The sequence below is a fragment of the Peromyscus californicus genome, unplaced genomic scaffold (assembly GCF_007827085.1).
Source record: "Peromyscus californicus insignis strain IS unplaced genomic scaffold, ASM782708v3 Scaffold_10__1_contigs__length_136768540, whole genome shotgun sequence".
Taxonomy (NCBI): domain Eukaryota; kingdom Metazoa; phylum Chordata; class Mammalia; order Rodentia; family Cricetidae; genus Peromyscus; species Peromyscus californicus.
This window is the reverse complement of record NW_026294391.1, coordinates 32,476,528-32,501,106: the sequence shown is the minus strand read 5'-3', so window position 1 is coordinate 32,501,106 and position 24,579 is coordinate 32,476,528. Positions and strand designations below refer to the sequence as shown.

Sequence of the window (24,579 nt, the reverse complement as noted above, 5' to 3'; positions counted from 1 at the left end):
AATGAAAGTCAAATCACCTAAAAGTTTAAAAAAGATACATCTGACAAAAGGCAGTAGTTTAATAAATTCTGAATCAATGAAAACCAGAAATCTACACAGGCTTGGATCATAAAAATGATAAGATAATTATAACAATAAAAGTACATATAACCACTAACTGTATGCATGTACTTTCTAAGAGTTTTATAAGCATTGGATCATTAAATCCTTATGCTTATAAGGATTATGCTTTTTACCATGAGGAAACTGAGACCTGTTAAGTAATGTGTCCAAGGAAACACATCTGGTAAATGCCTAATATCAGGATTAAAATCAAGGCCATATGGATACCAGTTGTGACATTAACCACTTTCAAAGTATCACGTCATGTATTTCTAATAAATTTCATACAGAACTGCAAACTCAGCAATCCTTTTCCTTTTAATCTTTCAGTTAACTTCTTTCCTCTCTTTACTGCATGAATTAAATTTGATTTTTGTCAGTTAATTAGCATGTATTAATTATGAAAACTAAGATGTTTCACTCTATTTCTACACATGTAGATAAAATATTTAGATCACATTTACTGTCTATTACTCTCATCTTCCTACTCCCTTATTCTCCATCCCTAGAAGTCACCCTTTTATTTCATGTCTATTTTTATGTGCCAGCCAAAAAATTAAGAAATGTTGTAGGAGACTTTAATTTTACTTTAGAAAAATACACCAACCTTATACCTTTGAATTATCTGTACAGATATAACTTATTTAGTATATTTTGCTAGGCTGTTTTAAAGTCTGAGCATAAACTAGACATGGTAAAATTATTAATGAGGCAACAATGTGGTATTATTTAATCTTTTCAAGGTGTGCAACTGCCTTTATAAATTGTCTCATATGATTTTAACATTCTTGTGTCATTTATCTCTGTTCTTTTTGCACAGAAAGAATGAGTGAGATGATGTAGTTCAGTATATTCTGCCCATCAAGGGTAGGGCAAGCATGTGAGAAGTCTTTGAAAAATTCCTATTCCATTGCTTGATGGATCAGTTCCCCCGATTTTCAATTTTATAAGTGTTACATTTTCAAAATACCCGCATCTTATTCTTTTAGAGTTTAGATTTAAATATAAATTCTACTTTAGCATGTACACCAAAACTAAAGCAGCTAATAGCACCTTTACATACCACCAAAAATTCTTTTGAAAAGCAAAAGATCTAATAAATAAAAACTATTTATTTATATATCAAATAAACAGTTATGTATTGAAAACTTGTGTGGTGGTTTTAAAAGCATTAGTTTTCTGGAGTCAAGTGTCAACACAAGACGAACAGAGTCACTTCTCATATAGCATAGGACATACATAATGTAGTTATTGCATCTTGATAATATCTAAGATTCTAACAGAGTTAATTCATTGATTCATGCATGTATCAGTAGACATAGGAACAAATTTGTATGACTTTTTTACTGATGATTCTTGGAGTCATTTTTTAACTAAAATATACTGTACATTGTTAAAACAAAACTGAAGGAAAATACAGTGGCTTAGAAAAAAAAGCTCAGAAAGAGAAATTAAAATTCATTTTTTGAGAAAATCAGATGTGCTGGTTGGTTATTGCAAACTTTCACAAACCTAGGCATATCTGAAAACAGAGAATCTTAAATGAAAATATCTCCATAATACTGGCCTGTAGGCAAGCCTACCTTTTTTTTTTTTGATGATTAATGTGAAAGAGTTCAGCCCAGCCCACTGTGGGTGGTGCCATCCCTGGAAAGGTGGTTCTGTGGTGTATAAGAAAGCACATTGACTAAGCAGCTTTTTTTTTTTTTTTTTTTTTTTTTTGGTTTTTTTGAGACAGGGTTTCTCTGTGTAGCTTTGTGCCTTCCCTGGATCTCGCTCTGTAGACCAGGCTGGCCTTGAACTCACAAAGATCCACCTGCCTCTGCCTCCTGAGTGCTGGGATTAAAGGCGTGTGCCACCACCGTCCGGCTAAGCAGCTTTCTTTAGTGGCCTGTTCTTCTATCCAGGTTCCTGCCTTGAGCTCCTGCCCTGATTTCCCTTTAGGATGGACTGTGATGGAGATATGTAATCTGAAATAAACCCTTTCTTACCCAAGTTGCTTTTGGTCATAGTGCTTGATCACAGCAATAGAAATCAGGGTTGTGCTATTATTATAAATCTAGCAGTGAAAATTAAAAAAAACATTAAAAATAGGTAGATCATTGGCTTAGGTAAAATAAATAATTTTGCTTGTCAGTATTACTTTGTTTGTTTGGTTTTTTGAGACAGTGTTTCTGTGTGTAGCCCTGGCTGTCCCAGAACTCTCTCTGTAGACCTGGCTGATCTCAAACTCAGAGATCTTTACCCTGAGTGCTGAGATTAAAGGTGTGTGCCACCACAGCCCAGCCTCAATGTTACTTTAAAATGTCATCCTCTGTTAAAATACCGAAACAGATTTAGTTTTATGATTCAGTGGTTCATGATTCAGTGATTCATGATTCAGTAAAGTTCAAATGTTAAATTATATTTTGGTATTATAGTGTTAGTGAAACTCCAAAAACCAAAAATATTGCAAGCATTTTAGTGTACTTAAATATATACTGTGATTTATACATGTATCTTAAGTTTGTACACGTCAGAATTCAACAGAAACATTGATTCAAAAAAATTAAATGACATTTGATCCATCATTACATAAATGTTTATAAATCTATGAAAAATACTGTGGAAAATGTACTATCTTTACATAGCAATGCATTAATTTTTGAGGTTGCAGTTAGTGGTATTATTTCACAAGAAAAATTACAACCAAAACTGTAGTCAAGAAAAATGAGAACTACAGCTCCTCTAACATTTTTTTGTTACCAACTACTTCTTAGAATAAATTTTGATTTCTGAAAGCATAAGGCATCTGTTACGTTTGGATTTCACTTTGAATCTTATCCAGGAGCTCTGTCATACTTCCGTGCTAATACTTTATAGTCTAACCATTGTTTTGTTATTAGGGTGTTTATATCTGCTGCACATCTGGAGCTTTCTAACTGGAATCATTATAGTAGCTGAGGTTGCATTTTTTTATTGTATTCTAATAAATGTGAGTAATTATTTTTTGGGTTTGATTATTATTTCAAAATTAATGGCAAGTAGCCTTTAAAGATATGAACTATATTTAACTGCAAACCCCCCAAAAAGGGAAATGATTTTCTAATATTAAGACTATAGATAACTATAGAGTACTTTATAATGATGTATCTAAATTATTTACTGTATTTTGACATAAATTACTATCTAAAGAGATAATTGCCTCTTTAAAACTAGTGCATATAATTGCTTATAAACAAATGTCTTTATTAGGTGACATTAGAAATACTAGACTGCCATTTGACAGAATTATCTGCTCAATCTGTTGTGTCCCCTTAGCATCATTCCTGATACCTTTGGTGGATATACAATGCTTATTATACTGTATACTGTGCTGTTGCTGTCCACTTAAGTTTCTCTTTTTTCTCACAGGAACCAGATCTTACATATCTTTGTTATGACTGCCCTTTGCAGGTTCAGAGATGGCATTCATAAAATTTTTGTTTGTTGAGTCCTAGAGTGAAAGGATGCCAGACAATGAGGAAATAACAAATGATCAGATTGCTTGTTTGATCTTATTTCCTCTCACCTTAAAGGCATTAAAGAGTATGTCTTAAGGTAACCCTTTTCACCCTATTAATCTACCAAGCCATCACTTTGTTCCCTTTCTCTACTTCATAAAAATTCCCATCAGAAAGCTGCTTTAGATGACCAACCTCCAATTCTTCTCCATATCCTCTCTTGAACGCTTCCTTTGCCTTCCTACTCCACCAAAACATCTACTACCAAGGTCACTAGAACTCCACATTGCTAAACTGAACTCAGGTCAGACCACTTGACTTTTCTGATGTGTCTGCAGCATTGGTGATGGATTATTCTTTCTTTGAAATGCCTTCTACACTTCCCACCAGGACTTTGTCCCTCTCTGTATTTACTCTGGTCTCTCTAAATTCACATATATCATTCAGAGGTAAGCAAAGACACCTATTTCTTCCGTGACATAATCCCTGTTCATTTCTTCTCCTTGCTCTTCATGATATACCAATTTTGTTCAAGTAAGTATTAATTTAGTTGCATGGTTTATGTCTTCCTTTTAGGGAAATTAAATATAAATTTCATGACAGAAAATATACTTCTCGGCTGTGGTGTGCTTGTCTTTACTTGTGGTATCGCCATACTCTGAATAGTGCCTTAAATGCAACAACAGCTTGTTAAAAAACAAGGGTTTTCTTCATGCACTGGACCATCAAAGATCTAAAGCTCATCTTAGTTTTTGTATTTTCATAGTTTTATTCCTCTTCTTGTCTTTCCCATCCACCCAAGGTATTATATCACTCCAGCCCACCCACTACAATTGCAACACTTTTAAAAATTTTTTACTTGTGTGTCTGTGTGAGAGTCTGGCATGCATACACACACACACACACACACACACACACACACACACACACACACACACACATATATGTATGTATGTATGTATGTTTGCCCACGGAAGTGGGAAGAGGGTTTTGGACCTCCTGGAACTTGAGATACAGGTGGTAGTGAGCATTGCACATTGGTGCTGGGAACAGAACTCAGATCCTCTGGAATAACAGAAGTGCTCTTAACTATTTTATTATTAAAAAAGAAAAGCCAAATTGAGCTTTACAAAGCTGCTTGGTAGTCAAGTCAGAACTACAAGTCCTATTTCCAGATTTATCTTTTAAAAACATTTCCATGGGTAGCATGTCCGTTGAAAAACTAGGGAAATGCTTCCTTTTCCAACTTTGTCATTCCTTCCCTCCCTTCATGCACAAATCATTAGGTTTCAGGATAATAAATAGCACCTGTGGACAATATTCCTTTCATAGCTGGCAAAGGTTAAAAAAAAAAAAAGACCTGCAGAGAAACTCTCCAAAAGTCTGACATACTATTTAATTCTCACAGGAAAGTTTTTTTTTCTCTAGAGTCTGAAAGCTACATATATACACATCTGTTCTAAATATTTTAGCTAATAATTTGATGAAAATGAGTATGGTAAGGAATGCTTATGCTATAAGCTTGCTATATAAACCCATCAAACCCCTCACATACCAGACACGAAAATTACTTTCAGATGGTTGAATGTATCTCTAGGAAAACATCCTGGGGTTATTTAAGGTAGAGAAAGACACATTTGAAGAGGAAGGAAAACTGAATTAAATGGAAAGTCAGTAATTTTTTTTTGAAGGAGAATGAAAATGTATCTGGATCTAATAAAATAAGTAAGAGTGAGTGCTTTAATCTTTAGTGTTACATTTAAAATTCTTGTTTTTAGGTGCAAGACTTTGGGAAAAATCGTGTTGTATGTATTTTAAAGGGCTGCTTATTTAAGAATAGTTTATAGTAACAATTATAAATAATAAAAATCCAATATAAACTTTGAATTTGTTACTAACTTTATATATTTTCAGTTTCACTAGTGAGAAACAAAAAGCAATTGAAATATCTTTTCTAAAAAATAAGTCACATCTCATTATGCTGTATTTGGTTGATATCCCTGGGAGGCCTGCTCTTTTCTGAGGGGAAATGGAGGAGCACTGGCTCTGGGGGAGAGGGGAGGAGGGTGGGGCTGGGAGGAAAGGAAGGAGGAGAGGATGCGGTCCAGATGTATTGTATGAGAGAAGAATAAATGAAATTAAAAGAGAAAAAACCTAAGTCACATCTTGTTTGTGTTTTTCCTACTGCTTTATAAAAGTGATCTATACTTTAAATGAGGAGTGATGGAGGTGAAGGAGCCAGTGGGAAACAATCATATAGTCATTTCAATGCTTGATTACTAGGCTATTTTTAATCAAGTCACCTTTTCATGAAAGTAATTCTAGCAAGAGAAGGGATATGTGTGTTGTATGTGTTGTGTGTGTGTGTAGAGTTAATGAGTTTGTCATATAGTTAAATGACTTTGAGAAGTCAGTATTTCTTATCTTAAATTTTGCTGCTGTCCAGTGACAATCACATGAGAGTTGTTGAAGGAACGAGGAAGGATTACTGTGTGGCAGAAGAATTCTGGGCCCTCCTTTGAATATTGTAGAGGGCATAAAGCAAGGTTTGATAAAAATACACTGGCCTTTTGCTACACTCAGCTTTAATACAGACTTGAACAAGAAAGATTGCATGGACATGGAACATTATTAGTTTAAATGTACACACTTAACTACAAATTAAAGCAATTAAAAAATCTTAGTGAAACAACATATTGAAAACTACCAATATCCAGAAGTCAGTAACATTTCCTTATGAAAAGTGAAAAGATTACCTTTTAAGATTACCATTTAAAAACAAATGACATCCTATAACAATTTTACAATTTGGTCAATCAAAATGCTTCAGTGATGGATCACTGAAGACCACAAATGCAAAAAATCCAATTTGTGTTCCTTCTAAAACAATTTGCTAACATGTATGATTTCTGTAGTTTTTGTTTAAGTGTCTTTACAGTGAACTCTTACAAATACTGTGAAGGTTATATGAAGAACTAATCAAGAATTAGAGCATACATTGTGAATAAAACTCTGTGCTTGAAGTTCTTTGTCTTAGAACAACAGAGAGTACACTGGAATTAGAATGTGGTACCCATAAAACAATGGCAGGTTGTCACATTGACACTTTTAATTGGTCGAACATTGTTTCAATTGTTTGCAGTAATGTATATGATACTTATTGCCATAAGCATGATATGACTTTTAGCCACCTGCTCTTGAAAAATATTAAACACAACACTTGCTATTTTCTATTTTCAGGGATCTATTTTCTTCCATGAATTCTAGAAAAAAACATTTTGCAATGATATCAGTAATTCTGCAAGTACAGATTATAGAAAACCATGCGGTGATCTATTTAGTATTTTTACTTTGGAATTTTATCTAAATTTATTCTATAAATAGACTCTATCTGATTTTTCTGCAAGATAAAAATGAATGAACATATCTAACAAACCAAGTGTGGGACAGGCTGCACCTTTTCTAGATGTCTGGATCTTAAAACACAAAGAAATTTCCGTCATTGATACCAGCGATTTGGGGTGTTTATGTTGATTTCAAGTCTTCCAGAATTTCCCAAATGTGTCCCATTAAGTATTTGTTCCACTGGAAAGTTAATACTATTTTGTGACCCAAAGAAACAAAGACCTGATGTACAAATACATTAGGGAAACACTGGATATAATTCAACTGCAAGAAGACATTCAAAGCAGTTTGCGTTCACTAATCTATAAGAGGGGTATATAATATGCCAGTACCCTAGTCTTATTTAACCACATAACTTTCCTTTCATGGACTTTCAAAACCAGAGATCTATAGAAAATACTCAAGAAAATGTTAATTACTTAGTTCACATTTGTGATTTGAAAGCTAATACTAACAGCTCTATCTAATATGTTAGCAACTGCTGCTTGCTACATTTTCAATGGGAGAAAACGCATTCTAAATTCAACCAGGGAAATAATGTATCATATCTTGCTCCAGAGGATGTCATGGTTAGTGTGTTTATCTGTAGGCCAGAATAGATAATTACAGACAGTTACAATCACATACTATTTTTGCTCAGAGAATATGCTAATCATGAATAAATGTAGGTATATATTTTCAGAGGGATAATTCCCAAGGTTCTTTTAACTAAAAAACAAGACAATGATCTCTGTATTATATAAGGTCTCTAACTTTGATTTTTCTAGTATCTGTTTCTGTAAATTGGTTCTTAGGGTAGTCAAGGTTTCTCACCAACAGTATTCTGGACATTCTTTACATTTGGACACTGGTGCATTGCAGGGATACAGAGTAGCAATCTTATTTTCTGCTTGACCCACTGGGTACCACTAAAAACCTGCATCCTGCCATCCTTTGTTGATGTCAATGGAAGGCCTGCCCCTTTCTGAATGAAGATGGAGGAGTGGATGGGGGAGGGTAGAGGTGAGGTAGGGGGAGGGAATGGTAAAAGAAGAGGGAAGGGAAACTGTGATTGGGATGTAAAATAAATGAAAAAATTAATTAATAAAAATATGGCATTCGAAAAAAGACCCTGCATTCTTTATTCTGTCATTATTGCAAAACCAAAAAAAAGTTAAGAAATTACCAAATGGGCTGGAGAGATGGCTCAGCCATTAAAGGCTAGGCTCACAACCAAAAATATAAGAGTTTGGTTCCCAGCACCCATGGATGTCTCTCCAGCCATTAAAAAAAAAAGAAGAAAGAAAAGAAATTACCAAATGTCCTCTGATGGGTCTGACTGTTTCCAGATGAGCATTGTTAAGTTACTTTCTATTCTTGGCTTTTCCATTCTGTCTGTACAGGGAGAACCATTTCATCTGGACCACACAATTTGACTGAACTGATAGTCATGTAGAGGTTGTTATTCTTCTGATAAAAGAATGAAACAACCAATCTGACACAGCAATCTTTACATTTTCTCTATATATTAATGCTCTGGAGCATTAAAAGTTTGCCTTTCTTTACTATTTTATCTAATAGCTATTTCCTTGAATTCTTTCAGAAAAAAACTTTCTTCCAAGGGCCCATTTCTTTAAGAGTTTCCAATGTTTTTATTTATTTTCCACATCATTTTATGCTTTTATCTTGTCTAAAACTTTAAGAAGGTATGAGTTCAGAGTCAGATTTCTGAAATTGACCCAGAATATAACCTGATGTTTTCTCTAGTGGAGTTTAAGACTTGAATAAACATACTTTGCAGCATTATTAGTTGTTTACATGTTCTTCCCTTTCCTTTTACAATACTACATCAATATTAGCTAAAATGTTATGTTTATATTTCTTTTAGCTGCTATAACTTAAATAGTTGGTTATTGCTTCAGTAGAGAGACTGAACATGAAGGTATACATTTATTTTTTTAATCCTTCATTTATTAGGTCCTGTAACAGGAAGGGCATTAAGTGCTAATATGATTCAAAAGCAGTTGAAATTCTTTAGTACATTTTATTTAGGAGCAGCAACCACTTACTATGCCATTTAGGTACTATTTCTTAAGAATATCCTATGAGATAAACATTGTGCTAAGTGATTGATATATGTTTATTATTGTTTAGTTCTGATAGATATAGTAGTAATAGTACTGTCACTCTTTTTCCAGGTAAAACTGTGAGGTATAAGTGTAGTCTCGATTAAGCTCAAGTTCAAGTCTAGCCAAGTTTTGACACCAAATCAAGTCCACCTGACTTTAAAACTGTGTTTCATGTATGCCTTAGCCTTGATGCAGGGGGGAGGGACTTAGTCCTGCCCCAACTTGGTATGCCAGCCCATATTGACTACCCAAGGGAGGCCTTACTCCCTACGATGAGTGAATGGGGGGTAAATGGGAGAAGGGGAGGGAGGGGGAACAGTGGTTGGTATGTAAAATGAAAAAAATTAAAAAACAAAAACAAAAAACTAATGTGTTTCTACTTCCATCAGTAAAGTTATACAAATTGAAAAAGAGAGCCTTCCCTAGATGATTACTTTAATTCTCATAGTAGGAACAGACTTTTCTATTTTTATCCATCAGTTACATGGCCCCTAATCATCATTAGCTTGGTGCTAAAAATCTATTCTGTGAAGCTAACCAACGTAAAGTATTTACAATTTTTTAAAAGTCTAAAAGAATAATAATTCCCGTGAGCATAGTATACATTTCATATTTCTGCTTCATTAAATTCTATGATTACTTCTTTGGGAACAGTACGTCTTACTTTGATATAGACATATCCTGTGGATAGTACAATATTTTCTTTTCTCTCTCGGATAGCTAATGAATTAAACCTGATTTTTAGCTTTGAAGGAAGTTATTTATAATGAAAAGCGACAAGAAAGAGAGCAGCCATCTATTATGAAATAAAAGAAATATGAATGTATTATGTGTATTTAAACCTTTAGGAAATGTTTGAAAATGCTATTAATTATAATTTGACTTCTTCAAAAAAGAATTTTTAAGACAAAAGGAAAGGTAATGCAGTAAGTATGATAACAAACTTTGAAATGTACAGATACCATTCTTATTTCCCAGTAGTAGAACTTGGCCCTTCACCATGTCACAATAGGTCATTATAGCCATTTACTATTTAGGTGACTACAAGAGAGAAAGTATTTGATTTCCTTTTATCAGTGAAGTTGAAATGTCTAGGTATAATATTCTAGACACTAAGTTTACTCAATGCACAATATGTACATAAAACATTTATGAGAATAATGTCCAAAATACTATGCACATTCATTTGTATGCTTTTGTTGAGGTGCTGGACTTTGAACCAACCAGAAAATGTTTAGGTTACCATTTCCCAACTTACATGGTTCTTGAGATAATTTAAATTGTTTTCTTTCTTTTCCTACAAAATCTGACTACTTGTGGCCACAAAGGGTTTCAGCCAACTTTGCATACCTAAAAGTGTACTGTAAGGAAATAGAAGGGACAAGGAATGCACAGTAGAGGAAGCTGGTGGTAAATATTTCTGCTCTGAAAAGTTGCCAAACAACTAATTTTTATTAAATTGAATCTTTGCATCTGAAGTCTGAGAAGATAAAACCAAATTGTTAAAGTGATTTAATTCTATTTTTCTTTCATTTCGTAATGACAATAATGAAAATTAATATCTAATATACTGGGTACTGGGGCAATTACAGTGCATTGTCATAAAACTCTCACAAAAACTCTATGAGGCAGAAATCACCTTCATTTAATAAATGAGAAAAGTGAGGCATAAAGTAGTATTTAAAGAGTCATTCTGGAGTAGTTAGGTGATAGACAGGATCCAGGGACATAGCTGACACTACAGAGAATAATAGTAAGCCCCAATCTAGATTGTTTTTTTAAATAGTATATACTTTTGCAAATAATCTGAAATTATTTTTGTTTATATTGTTAGTAAAATGAAACCACTTTTATCCTGGTTTAAATTGATAAGCCATATCGTTGTTCCTTACCCACAATACAGTAAGCTTTTAAAAACTGTCAGGGTCATGTCTATGTAAAGGCATGCTTATTGTTGTGTGAATATATATAAAACAATGTATAAGCTAAGACATAAACAGGATCTACAATCATCTAAGAGACAAAGTTCTGGGCCTGTTTGTAAGGAACATCTTGATTAGGTTAATTGAGGTGGGGAGATCTACCCTAAATGTGGTGGTACCATTTCATGGGCTAGGATACCAGAATGAAGGAAAAGGAGAAAGTGAGCTGAGCATCAGCATTGACGTCTGCTTCCTGACTGTGAGTGCAATGTGACCAGCTGCCTCATGTTTCTGCCATCATGACTTTCCCTTCGTGACAAACTGAACTGGCTGTGAGCCAAAACAAATCCTTTCTTCCTCCAGTTGCTTTTGTCAGCTGTTTTGTTGCAGCAAGGAGAAAAGTAAAACACATGGTATTTTCAAGTGAGCTCCGTATTTTCATATATACATATACGATACTTTAAAATACAAATGTACGAAGAGATATTCAACCAAAAGTATGTCTCTGTGCTATGGATTGTGTCATGTCTCTTAAGAGTCTCAAGATACTACAGAAGCTTTTTAATATTCTGCTTTGTTTGAGAGAGGGTTTTCCTAGTACTCTAGGCTTACCCACAACTCCCTCTTTAGTCCAGGCTGACCTTGAACTCACAGTAATCGTGCCTCAACCTCTAGGCTGTTGGAATTACAGGTGGATGCCATCCCATTCAGCCTAAAGTCTAATATTAACTGTAAACATTCCTTGAGTAAAGAGGCAATGTAGAAAGTTATTAGGAGAGTAATGGTGGCTTAATTTACATATTGGAAAATGAGAGTATTTATGACTAAGAACTAAATTGAATGTTCTAAGTATAAAGGACATATATAGTGTATCTGAGGTACCACTCATGAGCTAGTAAGTTAAACTATCATCATTTGTTGAAAAATATGAAATGTGAACTTTTTGTACTTTAGCTTGTTCTATAATATATTCCAGAAGGATAGAGAATTTCCCCCCATAGTGTTATACTTGGTATGTTCATGTAGTGGGACTGCATGAGGGGTCAAATAAAGAAGTTTTCATTGGTTACATAGCAAAATATGAGGTACTCTGTATTTGAAGCTTTGAGGTTTTGACTTAAAGATTTACAGAAACTCTCAGTATCTCAGGCCTAGGTCTTGAGAAGTACCAGTTATTTGGGTATGGCAGGCATTTAGAAATCCTGGATGACAACTATTTGCTGTGGGATGTTCTGTATGGCAAATGTGTTGCTAATTAGTCAATAAATAAAACACTGATTGGCCATTGGCTAGGCAGGAAGTGTAGGCGGGACAAGGAGGAGAATAAAGCTGGGAAGTGGAAGGCTGAGTCAGAGAGACACTGCCAGCCACCACAATGACAAACAGCATGTGAAGATGCCGGTAAGCCACGAACCATGTGGCAAGGTATAATTTATAGAAATGGATTAATTTAAGCTGTAAGAACAGTTAGCAAGAAGCCTGCCACAGCCATACAGTTTGTAACCAATATAAGTCTCTGTGTTTATTTGGTTGGGTCTGATGGCTGTGGGACTGGCAGGTGAGAGAGATTTGTCCTGACTGTGGGCCAGGCAGGAAAACTCTAGCTACAACTATTTAACCTTTAAAATTCAACATAAACATCATGCTTGCTTGCTTGACTTTCTAGCCTTCAATTCAACAGCTAACATATTATATACATTTTTCTACTTACCTGAAACAACTTTGCTATCTTCTAATGATTCTTACCTTTGGGTTATGCCTATCTTACAGGTAGCATTTAAGTTTTATTGACCCTTGTGTCCCCAGTGCCTCGATGATTTTATGTATATAGCAAATATTAGCTGAGTAAGTTAACAGATGAATTAGTTTTGGGGAAAATTATGGAAACAAATTTCCTGTAACTGATAGGTATATTTCATCACTTAAGATCTGACTTTGAAAGAGTAAATATATTAAACTGTTGTTTACTTGGAACAGTCTTCAAGTTGTACCTGAAAATCTCTATGGAACTATCTACAAATATCCATTCTAAAAATATAGATTAAATCATACTACTTTGAGGTATGATTTTATTTTATTTATTTTTTTTTGTTTTTTTTTGAGACCAAACCACAGGGTTTCTCTGTGTAGCTTTGTGCCTTTCCTGGATCTCGCTCTGTAGACCAGGCTGGCCTCGAACTCACAGAGATCCGCCTGGCTCTGCCTCCTGAATGCTGGGATTAAAGGCGTGCGCCACCACTGCCCGGCTTATTTTATAATTAAAAAAAGAGCTTTGTTGACTTCTTTCTCTCTTGCTGAAATATGCACATATTTATTTTCTTCTCAGCTATTACAAAGAAATACCAATTATCTATAGACTATAGAAATTTTCTAAAATATAAGGTGTTTTATTTTACTGGGAGAGGTATGTTTTGTGGAACATGACAGAACCTTTTAAAGGTAGTCTGAAAGTTGTAACAATTTGTACCTATTCAAGTAGGAACCCAGTAAACATTTGACTGTATTTGGCGATGATAATTTCCCCTTACATAAAGCATTTATCCAATTTGATATGTGTAGAAAAATCTAGTATGTAAGAAAGTAAGAGTAGATGTACTATATAGCCTACCTAATAACTGCTGGTCAATATGTACTTGTGAAATAAATAAAACTTTTTTATTTTTCGAGACAGGGTTTTTCTGTGTAGTTTTGGTGCCTGTTCCTTGATCTCGCTCTGTAGATCAGGCTGGCCTTGAACTCACAGAAATCTACCTGCCTCTGCCTCCTGGAGTGCTGGGATTAAAGGTGTGTGCCACAACTGCCCAGGCTAAAACTTTTATATTATCTCATGGGTCAAGATAAGGAGGGTTAACAAAGACGAGGACACACCTCTATACTTCAGCATTACAATATAACAGTACAGAAAATGTTTCAAATACCTCTAATATGTGACAGTCGGACATAAGTGCAACCATAATAGTACAATTAGGAAGTTATTTAAAAATATAAATACTTATTCTTATGACAAAGAAACACATGCACAGAGATGAACACAAATGAATGTAAGTACTCATGTACTTTTAAAATTTCTTTATTATCATCACTATTTGTGTGCATGTGTGTGTGTGTAGGGGTTTGTGTATGTGTCATAGTACATGTGTGGATGTACCATGAGGTACCATGTGCCAGAGGATAGCTTCTGAGAGTTGTTTCTACTTTTTCAATGGGTTCCTGGGCCCAAACGCAGATTGTCAGGCTTGGACAGCAAGCACTTTTTACCCGTGGAGCCAACTTGCCAACCTTGGTTTCTATTCTTAAGTTTAATTTTTGGCAAAACCTTATGTATATAACTTCAGCAAATAGCTGTAAGGAAATTAACCAAGTGCAGGAAGAAATGACTGCTCTTGTGGGAACAGAGGATGGAGGCTGGGTGAACTAATCAGGAAGGATCTTAGCTTTTCCCAAATTTTATGTTCCTCACTCTCAGGTATTCATTTGAAACTGAACAGCAAAAAGCATAGACTTCCAATTAAATCCATTCATTTTATATTTTAGGTACCTTTATGGGCAAATATTACAGATACACTGTATCAGTTTCTACTACTTGTGACTGTGTTACCGTCTTGATTATACATGGAAAATGGAGACTCAACAATTAAAAATCCTAACATAGCAACTCTAGGTTAATAGATGCCCTAAATAAGGTTTGTCCTTTCCAGTTAAAATTTTTCTCTAAGATCAATTGTACAGCTTCTTAAAAGAATATAAAAATCTGATACTATATTTTCCTCAGAAAGTCTATATAAAAGATTCTTTAAAACTCCCAAGGATTAAAAAATGATTTTATTTCAAATAAATCATGTTAGTTATAAGTACTTATAAAACTCTTGCCTTATTTTAATTTTGTCACCTATCATAAAAGAAATACATGTGATTCTAAGATTTTTTCACATGCCATTCTGAGTTAAAATCATTACTAGTCTTTGGAAAATCTAGAAAAATTTCTAATATCATGTCTTAAGTTGTTGATATTCTACTTAGAAGTATATGATGTCACTGGTGACTTTTAACTATTTAAGAGGAATCCAGTAATCTCACCACTCTTAAAGGGAATCAAGAGACTCAGGGCAGATACATATTCCTACATAAGTAAGGGAAGAAAGAACTCTTACCATAGGTCGGTGTGCTTTCTCGTCTTCCTTGACTACTTGATCTTCCTTTTTCATATTCATAGCAATATAAGACAGTATCTTCCTCCACAATGTTAAACCTCTTTCGATATTCCTGATCCAGAAATGAGTTTGGGGATTCAGATCCCTTATGAACTGGCTTGCCCACCATATGTCCTCTGAGATCTTCACAAGGAAGGTTTCCCTTTTCATCCCTAAAGCAAAGTGAAGGTAGAGGAGATGGATGTAGTATTAGGGCCATACAAAATTACAGGAGCCTTAAAATACAAATAATACCATTCCCTTACAATGTATCCTCAGATCTTTATAAGATTTTTTTTGAGAACTATAGGATTAGTTAAAATTACTCATATTTTGTGCCAAACAAGGATATTGAGGCCCAATGGTTAAATAACTGGCCTAAATGTCATACAGATGACAGCTACAAATACACAATGGATCTTCTAACTTCTGCTCTAGTTCATTTTCAATGTGTCATGCCATAGGAAGAAAATTAATTTCAGCATATAAATGAATTTTATTTGAAGGATAGAAACTAGGTATAATGCTAACAATTTTACCATGTTTTTCTCCTGTCTGTTTATCTTATTGGTTTTGATAGAATTTGTGTTGCTGAAAAACAAAGTTCTTTATGATTCTATCACCAATATACAGGGAAACTATGCTTTTATGAATTATATTAGTACCACATAAATAAGTATTATAAGAAGTTCAAACAGCAGGTTATTAATGTAAATGAATTTTAATGTTGATTACTATAAATATTCAAAGTCTATGTATTTCCTGAGAATAACAAGGTTTATATAGAACTCATTCAGACAGGCTACATAAAAATTACACGTTAGCAATCTCTTATGGAGAGAGGGTGGAAAATATGGTAAAATAAGGAATTTAGGAAGGGGATTTTGGGGACAGCAAATCCACTTTTTTTCCGTAATAATTTAAGAAGAATTTAAGAAATAATTTAAGAAGAACATTTTATGGGATTCTTAAATATTATTGTTGCTATTTAAAAATAGTTCCTTCACAATTTTATTTTGAGCTTTTTGTTATAGTAATTTCATTTTTATGGAAAATTTCACGTGATCAATGCATTTTAATCATATCCATCCCTCACTCTCTTGCTCCAATTTCTCCTAGGCTCCCTTATATCCTCCCACATTTATATCTATTTTCATTTTCCCCCTTTATAAGCTGTGGAACTTTTAATGAGCACTGCTCTGGTAATTTGTGAGAATGTCTAATTTGGGATTTTTCTTCATGAGTAGTCTGAGGTGCAAGGTCATTGTTTTTAGAAAGTAATGGATGACTGAGCTCCTAATGAAAGATCCCTTCTAGGATTAATTAAACAATACCTTATTTATCTTATGAAATGTTTCCCTAGGCATCTGAGAATTTTTTCGTTAAAAAATTGGCCTTTTATAACATGACTATGAATATAAATGCTATGGCTTTTCCTCTCATGCATCATTGTTGTTTCATTGATTATAGGTGTTCCTAGTCACCCTAAAGAATACCATAATTAGTGTTATCAAATAAGAAAACATTAATTTTATATCAAAACAAGACTAAAATCTTAAATTTGCCAAATAAACTTGAGTCATATTTTTAATTAGCTTCTATTACACCATATAAAATAGTGCTGAATTTATAAATGTATGTCAATTTAAGAATTATGAGTCTCAGCCTACCTAAAACCTATATTTCTATATCTTTATGAAAATGTTCAGATATTCGAATGTAGAAAACTAAAATCCCAAGTATTTAAATATGTAGAAAGCAACAAATAATATTCTCAAAGCTGACTCAATCAGAAAGTTGTCCTATTAATTTATTTCATTACCAGGTAAAGTTATCATTTATATAATCATTTACCTTTTTATTTCCTAAAACAAATGCATTGCTTAATATTAAATTATAAATATATAACTAGTTCTTAGGAAACATAAAGAACACAAATATAAATCTCAGTGCAAATTTCATTTTCAGTTAGCTGAAAGGTCTTCTTGGACTAATTGCCTGGTATTTTTTGTTACTGTTAGCTCTCCATTGAAAAGAAATTGACATTGCAATTAGCTTGGAAACAGTTGTAGTTAATTCATAACACTGGAGTAAGGTTATGTTTATCTGTAAATTTGCAGATATCTCTGAGGCCCGTGAAACGAATACTAATGCAGCTTGTGGCATAAAGTAATTCAGACCTATTGATTTTCCATGTTATATTTATATAGACATTTTCTGTGGGAAAAAATTGCAAGAGCTGACATTTTCTATAATACAGTGTTATAGAGAAGCAGCCTTTTACCAACAGGTCAGGTTTATTAAACATGTCTATATGTAATATACTGAATAATGTTAAATTCGAAAATGTACCAAGCAAAACAAAAGTTTCTAGTGGAATGAAGCAATAATATATACAAGTTTGTATGTATAATTAACTATATATAATATGTGTGTGTGTGTGTGTGTGTGTGCATAAGTATGTATTCATAGTATGAGTTTCTGAAGAACTTATTGTATTCACTGTAATACAATATTTTCACTTTTCTTAAATTTATATGTGCACATACAAACAAATAAATGTATGCCTATGCTCTAGATTTAAGGTTTCAGATTAAAAGATCATTGTTCTAGAAGATATTCTTTACATTTAATGAGACATAGTAGAGTTAATAAGACAAATTAGTTATTATAGCTCATAATAATTTAAGGACCTATAAAATATTTATTTGCAACATAAAAATTTGGTTAAGTATAAAATATAACTTGTGTTATGTTTATATATTATGAAAATTCCTATCTTATAAAAGATATCCTTACAATATTCCTTTAATGAGCACCCAAAATGTGAGATAGTAAATACAAATTTTCACTTTTATTTAAGAATATATTAAAATCATCTGTAAACTCTATCCATTTAAAAACATATGAAATGTTTTACATGAAATTGACATTTCTTGAAGCTTCACAGGCAAAAATCCCCCATTATTATTTACCTTGTATGATAATTTTAGTTATTTAATATTACTCTCCTATCATATGAGGTAATGTGTGTAGGATACTCACTGTCCAATGAACGTTTAATAAAATTTGGTTGTTGTCATTATTAACAAAAGTGCATTTGCTATAATGAGAATTGCTTTCTAGAATGTGCTCAGAATGCCTGAGAAAAAATATTCCAAGTGTTCTTTATGAACTAACTTAACAGTTTAGCTAGAAGCTGCCCAGAATAACACCAGAGGTTGTTTATACCTGGGAATATATGGTTCTGCAGGAGGTGGGGGAATGTAGAGATCCTGGAGCGCAGAACTGTCTCTTTTGGTGGGTGTACTGATGGTGCTGGAGGGCGTGGCAACACTGCTTGTGGGACTTCTAGGTATAAGAGGCTGGTTAAAATGAAAAAGAAAATACATACGCACACAAACAACACAAAACAACAACAATGACACATAGTTATCATTTCAAAATGATCAGTTTGTGCAAAGTTTTGAACTTGGCTGAAATCAAGAAAAATGTTATTTACCATGTGGATATTTCTTTGATCTCCCCCAAAGAATACATTATAGAATTTTCCATGCAGTTCTCAACTCACCTTTTCAATGGTTTAACCATCCAAAAGCTATTTATAAAGTAAAAATACCATTCAATGATTCATAATGAGAAGACTTACATCACTCAAAAACGTATTTAAATTAACTTTGCCAGAATCAGTTTTGAAAGCTAATAAAAATAATTCATAAAAGAATTAGCTTCCTCACATCCTGATTGACATTTGACAAACTATAGTGTTATGTTAGTAAGATTGTCTCAGATGCTCAAAGAAGGTAAAAAATGGCTATCAACACAGGAGAATATTTTCTAGGAAACTGTACTTCCTCTCAACATAAACACAGGTAGGTGTCCCTTCCGAGCCATTTTATATTAAATATTCAAAAGCCTGGTGACTAAGGTGACACAATCATTTCATCTTTCACAGGCACATAGACTTATCTGTTATTTAAAATTCATCTTTGGTTGCATGCCTATAGATCTCTTGGATCTAAGTGTTGAATAGGATCTAAAGATACTGTACAAACCAAAGTAATCATATCAGTCTTAAGAGCAATCTCAATTTTAAGACTCACGTTATTTGAGAATAATCTTGTGGAATGAAAAATTATCTTAAACTGAAACTCAAATTCACAAATTTTTATATTTATCTTACAGATCTTACTGATTAAGTATACAAAAAATTAACATAAACATAAAAATCCCAGTGCAATCTCAAACACAAAGATAATGACCACAAAATGAATTGCAGCTTCATATGACAAAATGGTGCTATTTTAGCCTGGATGAAACCCATTTGACATATCTAGATGATAGACTCACAATTCTACTACTTCAACATGCATTGGTGCACACTCAAATAAATGCATATTACAACTATCTTGTACTGTAACATTACTTTCATACAGATAACCAAAAAATGTTTGAAAGCCAGGCATAAATACAATGGAAATTACAATGTAGGTCACTGAGATATGCTAACACAAATTGGGACTCAGTTAATGAGTTTGACCTTCCTCGTTACACAGCTCACCTTAATAGCTTGAAATCACACTTTCTGCCAAAATGACGGTTAATTTTAAATGTTATGTGAAATCAAAATTAAAGAAAAAGAGAGACAGGGAAAAGGAATGATAATGTATGAAATCTTAATATTCTATCATATATGATGATTTAAAATTGTCAGATATTTACACATTAATTAAATAATTTTAATATATTATGACAGTATGCAATAAAGGCTTCCCTGTACTACAATATAATATTTTTGGAATAAAATCCAGTTAATCTATGCCTGTACTATGGAAACACAATTCTTGGCAATGAGAAACTCTGAGATACAGGTGACTAGAAGACTTATTTGTACTGATGAATGCCATGAAGCCAAAGATATTAGACAAATGAATTCTTTCTAAGGCTGCATTTCATGCCACTAAAATATTTGAATGAAAGGTTCAGTGATACATACACATGCACACACACTCACATTCCTATTTACTGCAATATGACTGCTTATAGGTCTTTTATTCTCTGTTGTTATCTTTTTGCTCTAAATACAGACAACCCGAATAGACATGCAGTAAAAGAAAACCTTATTACACAGCACATTATTTTCCAATACTTTAAAATCAATTTACTATGAACGAAAAATGAATATTTAGTATGCTTTTTAATACACTAGTATAGTACTTTAAAATATCCCAATAGTACAAGTGAACTTAAACCACTTTCTAATAACACAAGCTTTTAACAAAAAGCCATCTAACTTAAATTTTTATTGTTTTTCCTTTATTTTAAGGTTACAAATTGTAGTTTGAAGATGTCTCTCCATTCCTTTGGTGATCTATAGAGTTTTTGTTTGTTTGCTTAGTACCTACTTTCTTCTCCCCACTTCCCAAAAAACAAAGAAAGTAAAAAGGAATTGTAGTTAATTTTTTACAAGGGTATTTAAATATGCCTTAAGTATGAGGTAAAAACTAGTAGAATATTTTATTCTGCATACTTTTCCCTTCTAGCAGATTTAAGGATTAGCAATGCCAACTTCCTTCAAATTTACCCTGGTCCAATTAATTGAACTGCTTTAAAAAATCCAACTTGTTTTTACAGAAAAAAAGAATAATTAGTCAATTCTGTTGCTAAGTTCAACTGGCTGTTTATTTTACTGATAGGTAAATCAGAGGAAGTGTTTTAATGTGTTTATTGTGTGGGCATCATTTGGCTTATCAATGTGCCCTAAACCAATTAAAGATCATATAGTAAATATTCAATATACAGGCAATTATCTTTGTGTACTACTTGTGCTATTATTATCAAGCTTTCACAGTTAGAAAGAAAACATTAATTTTGAGAGTTATATTAAAAATCAACTTTGACATTGTCAATGGAAAAATAAACGGTGTCCTAACTTTAAAAACACTGTGGACAAGAAATAGTATAAAGTTAAATGACTGAGAGAATTTTAAAATCATTCAGCAACTTTAGGAGACAATAACAGTGTAACAGCATAGAATAAATGACAAAATTAAGATGAAATCAATTATTGAGAAATTCCTAATTGTAACAAGCTGCAGGAAAAAACAAAACCAAAAAACCCATCTACCATTAGTGTGAAAATACATGAAAATGGCAAATTTAGTATCCCTCAATTAAAAACTAAGGATCTTTCAGAACTGTATTCAAATTTTAATAGGTATATTCTTTGACTAAAAATTTCAAGTAAGAGATTTTAATAAAACTAAACTATAGCTCCTCTTATCCTAGGAACATTTATGTAAATCATTTATTTATAACATAGCATCATTGTAACAGTTATAATTGTACTAGGAAGGATTTGTATTTTAAGTAAAAAGAATTAATGCTATTTTTTCAGAACTTTAATATGTTTGGTAAAATGTGTATTGGAAAAACTACTATCAGCAATTAAGGATATTGTTTTAAGACTGCATATTGTCATAAAACTTCAATATAAAACGGTACTATGATATGTAATCAAGTGTGATTTAGATCCATTTTGAATTCCCATCCAAACGATTTTATTTAGAAGGACCTTGTCCTAACATCTAGTACAGTTCTTAGGCTATAAAGTTCTCCTTCCAGAAACTGAACAGCACTCTGTCACAGAAGACCATTTTGTGTGTGTATGTGTACATTTATGTGTATGTATGTGTGTGCATGTATGTGTGCACCTTACTGTTATAAATCAAGTCTGATAAATTATTGTAGAACACGGTTATTCATCTTTTTAAGTTCAAAATCCTATGCATATTGTTAAATGTACATTTAATGAGTACTTGCTATTGTCATCAGGACTCAGAAATCTACTTAGAACTTACATATGCATTTTCAGTGTCTGTTTATATTATATAAATATCTTAAAGACATACTCTAAAATATAATATCGTACAAATCTTTCCCCAATATATGAGTGAAAACTTCAGCAATAACATCTTACTGATCAGTTTATACAATGATGGAGGGTTTTAATTGTCAAAGAAAATTTTTAGCTTTTACAAGAGATAAGTGGATCAATACTTTAAATCAGTTAATGGACCAAGTCTTTTCTTCTTTGTATACTCAAATTTTAATATCACAAATAGCACATCTGTAAAGTACTGACATATATATATATAAAATATATATATATATATATATATAATACATATATATGAAATGCCTATATATATATCAGTATATAAGAAATCTCTATGGTAAGGATTATAAAAAAAACAATGTCCATACTTAAACTAAATTTGTATTTTAAGTTTCACTTGAAATATCTTATACTTTAAGATCTTCAGCAAGTATATCTTAATTTAGTTGTCCCTCAGTAAATGATCCAGTGAAGTTAAGAGATATAAAAGCTTTTAATGAAATCAATGACATAGAGGCAGCCCCAATATTGAAATGTTAAAAACTGCAATAGTACTTAGTTCCAAAGTTCACTTAGGTCAAATTAATACAAAAACTTGTTTTTCCCTTTCACGGATAAAAATATCAACTGAGATACAAATGATTACATTAATTATATAACCTAGCCATTCATTTTATTTATTCTTAGAAATAATCACAGACTCCCGCTGATCACAATACCTCAATTTTCTAGCAGAGGACAGTCTTTAAGTTCTTATACAGTTCAGGCACATTCTTATTAAATTCCCAATACTGGTATCATTTACTACCAGAATATTGCTTTATATTAACAATTATTTCCTCGATCATTTTAACAAATGTTCCAGAGAAAATGTATTCTGGGCTTGGAAACAAGAATTTGCATACAATCTTGTACATTTTATGACCACAAAAAGAATGCTAGATATAATTTTAAAAAGTAATGTGTACATTTGTATCCTGGCCAAACTTTTCCTAAGTGATAAATTATATTTGAAAAGAACTTAAGCAAAATAACTGCATGTGTTTAAAACTTCTTCCTCAGTTTCACAGATTCTACTATAATACAAATTTATAAATACAAAACATTTGTGTTTTTTATAAGCATGTAAAATTTCTGTTGTTCTTACTAGACTATAAAGAAAATAATTTTTTTCAGACCATGGGTATGATCAGGAGACATTAGATCCTTGAATTTAAATAGCACAGATATATGGACACAAAAATATGTATGTTTTATACAATACATAACGTAGCGTTTGGAGTCATATTACAAAATAGCTTTTTCCACCAAATCATCTGTACATTGTACTGATTATAAGATTAGTATATGTAATTTTGTGCTGTTCAATCTCATGTGCATAAGTAAATGGCAATATTAAAATTGAAATTAGATGTTCCAAAATATAATTAACAACATTCTGGGATATTAACTGAAGAAACTGCATTGGAAATTGAGGTTTTACTTGAAGCACTTTACATTTTAAGATCTCTGAAAAGCATAGCTTCGTTTAATTGTCAACTGTTTAACAATGGCTCACTTCACATCATAGGTTATTTATTATTTGTAGTCAGTGTTAAAACAGTAAAGGCATTTGGCTGAAACCCACAAATATTACTTCGATTCTTTGATTGCTTAAACACTGATGAACTACAATTGATATGACAGCTGCTTGTAGTTATTTCCTAATTTGAGCATGTAAAACACAGAAATACTACTGCTGCCTAGCCAGCACAATTACATTTTAGTTAAAATTATTTTCTGGTGTTATACCTCATATAAAATATTTTCTTTACAATATGTTTTAAAACAACTCTCAAAAACATACCTTCCACTAATGTTTGTTTAATAACATCAACTTGCATCTTGGATATTGAAATAAATTTTATGGCTCCTTCTGTTTTGACTTTTACAATTACTTTAACCATTTATATTTGTATGTATTTTAAATTTAATGTAATCACCATTCTATAGTTGTTATACCAATTGATATACAAAATTGCTGTTGACTATTTCCTTTCTGCTCAAATCATTTAAATATCCTGTAAATTGCCATCAAGATTAATTAAACAATAAAATGTAAGTACAAAATCACAAACCAACAGTAATAACTATGGCATCAATATATGAGATTTATGGAGTAGAAAATAATTTAGGAATATAATGCTCTTCATATAGCTTAATATTAATTTATATAAAATGTTTTGAACAATAGCTAAATCATTTTTTTCAACTCTAGCATTGATTGATCTCAGATGTTTTTACCCACCAAAAGCTGGGTTCTTCAACAGTTTTAAAAATTCAATGATTCCCAGTGATGATTTAAGGAGAGTTCTTGGTAGTGTCCAGCTAATTCTTCCATACATCTCTTGTAAGAAGAAAATGACTGCCCATATGTTCTTGTTGCAATACATCTTAATTCAGTACCACAAACTTCTAAACATGTACTTGTGC

At 32.5% G+C, this 24,579-nt stretch overlaps 1 protein-coding gene across 5 annotated transcripts in view; it reads right to left on the bottom strand.

Moving 5' to 3' along the window:
* Cnksr2 (connector enhancer of kinase suppressor of Ras 2) overlaps positions 1-24,579 on the bottom strand; it is a 236,486-nt gene that overhangs the window by 74,549 nt on the left and 137,358 nt on the right. For all 5 annotated transcript variants that reach the window (XM_052729013.1, XM_052729087.1, XM_052729167.1 and 2 more), the window contains 2 exons: positions 18,441-18,574; positions 15,171-15,382 (listed from right to left, as the gene is read on the bottom strand). In XM_052729013.1, coding sequence (XP_052584973.1) covers positions 15,171-15,382; positions 18,441-18,574 — 346 coding nt within the window. The remainder of the gene's footprint in view (positions 1-15,170; positions 15,383-18,440; positions 18,575-24,579) is intronic.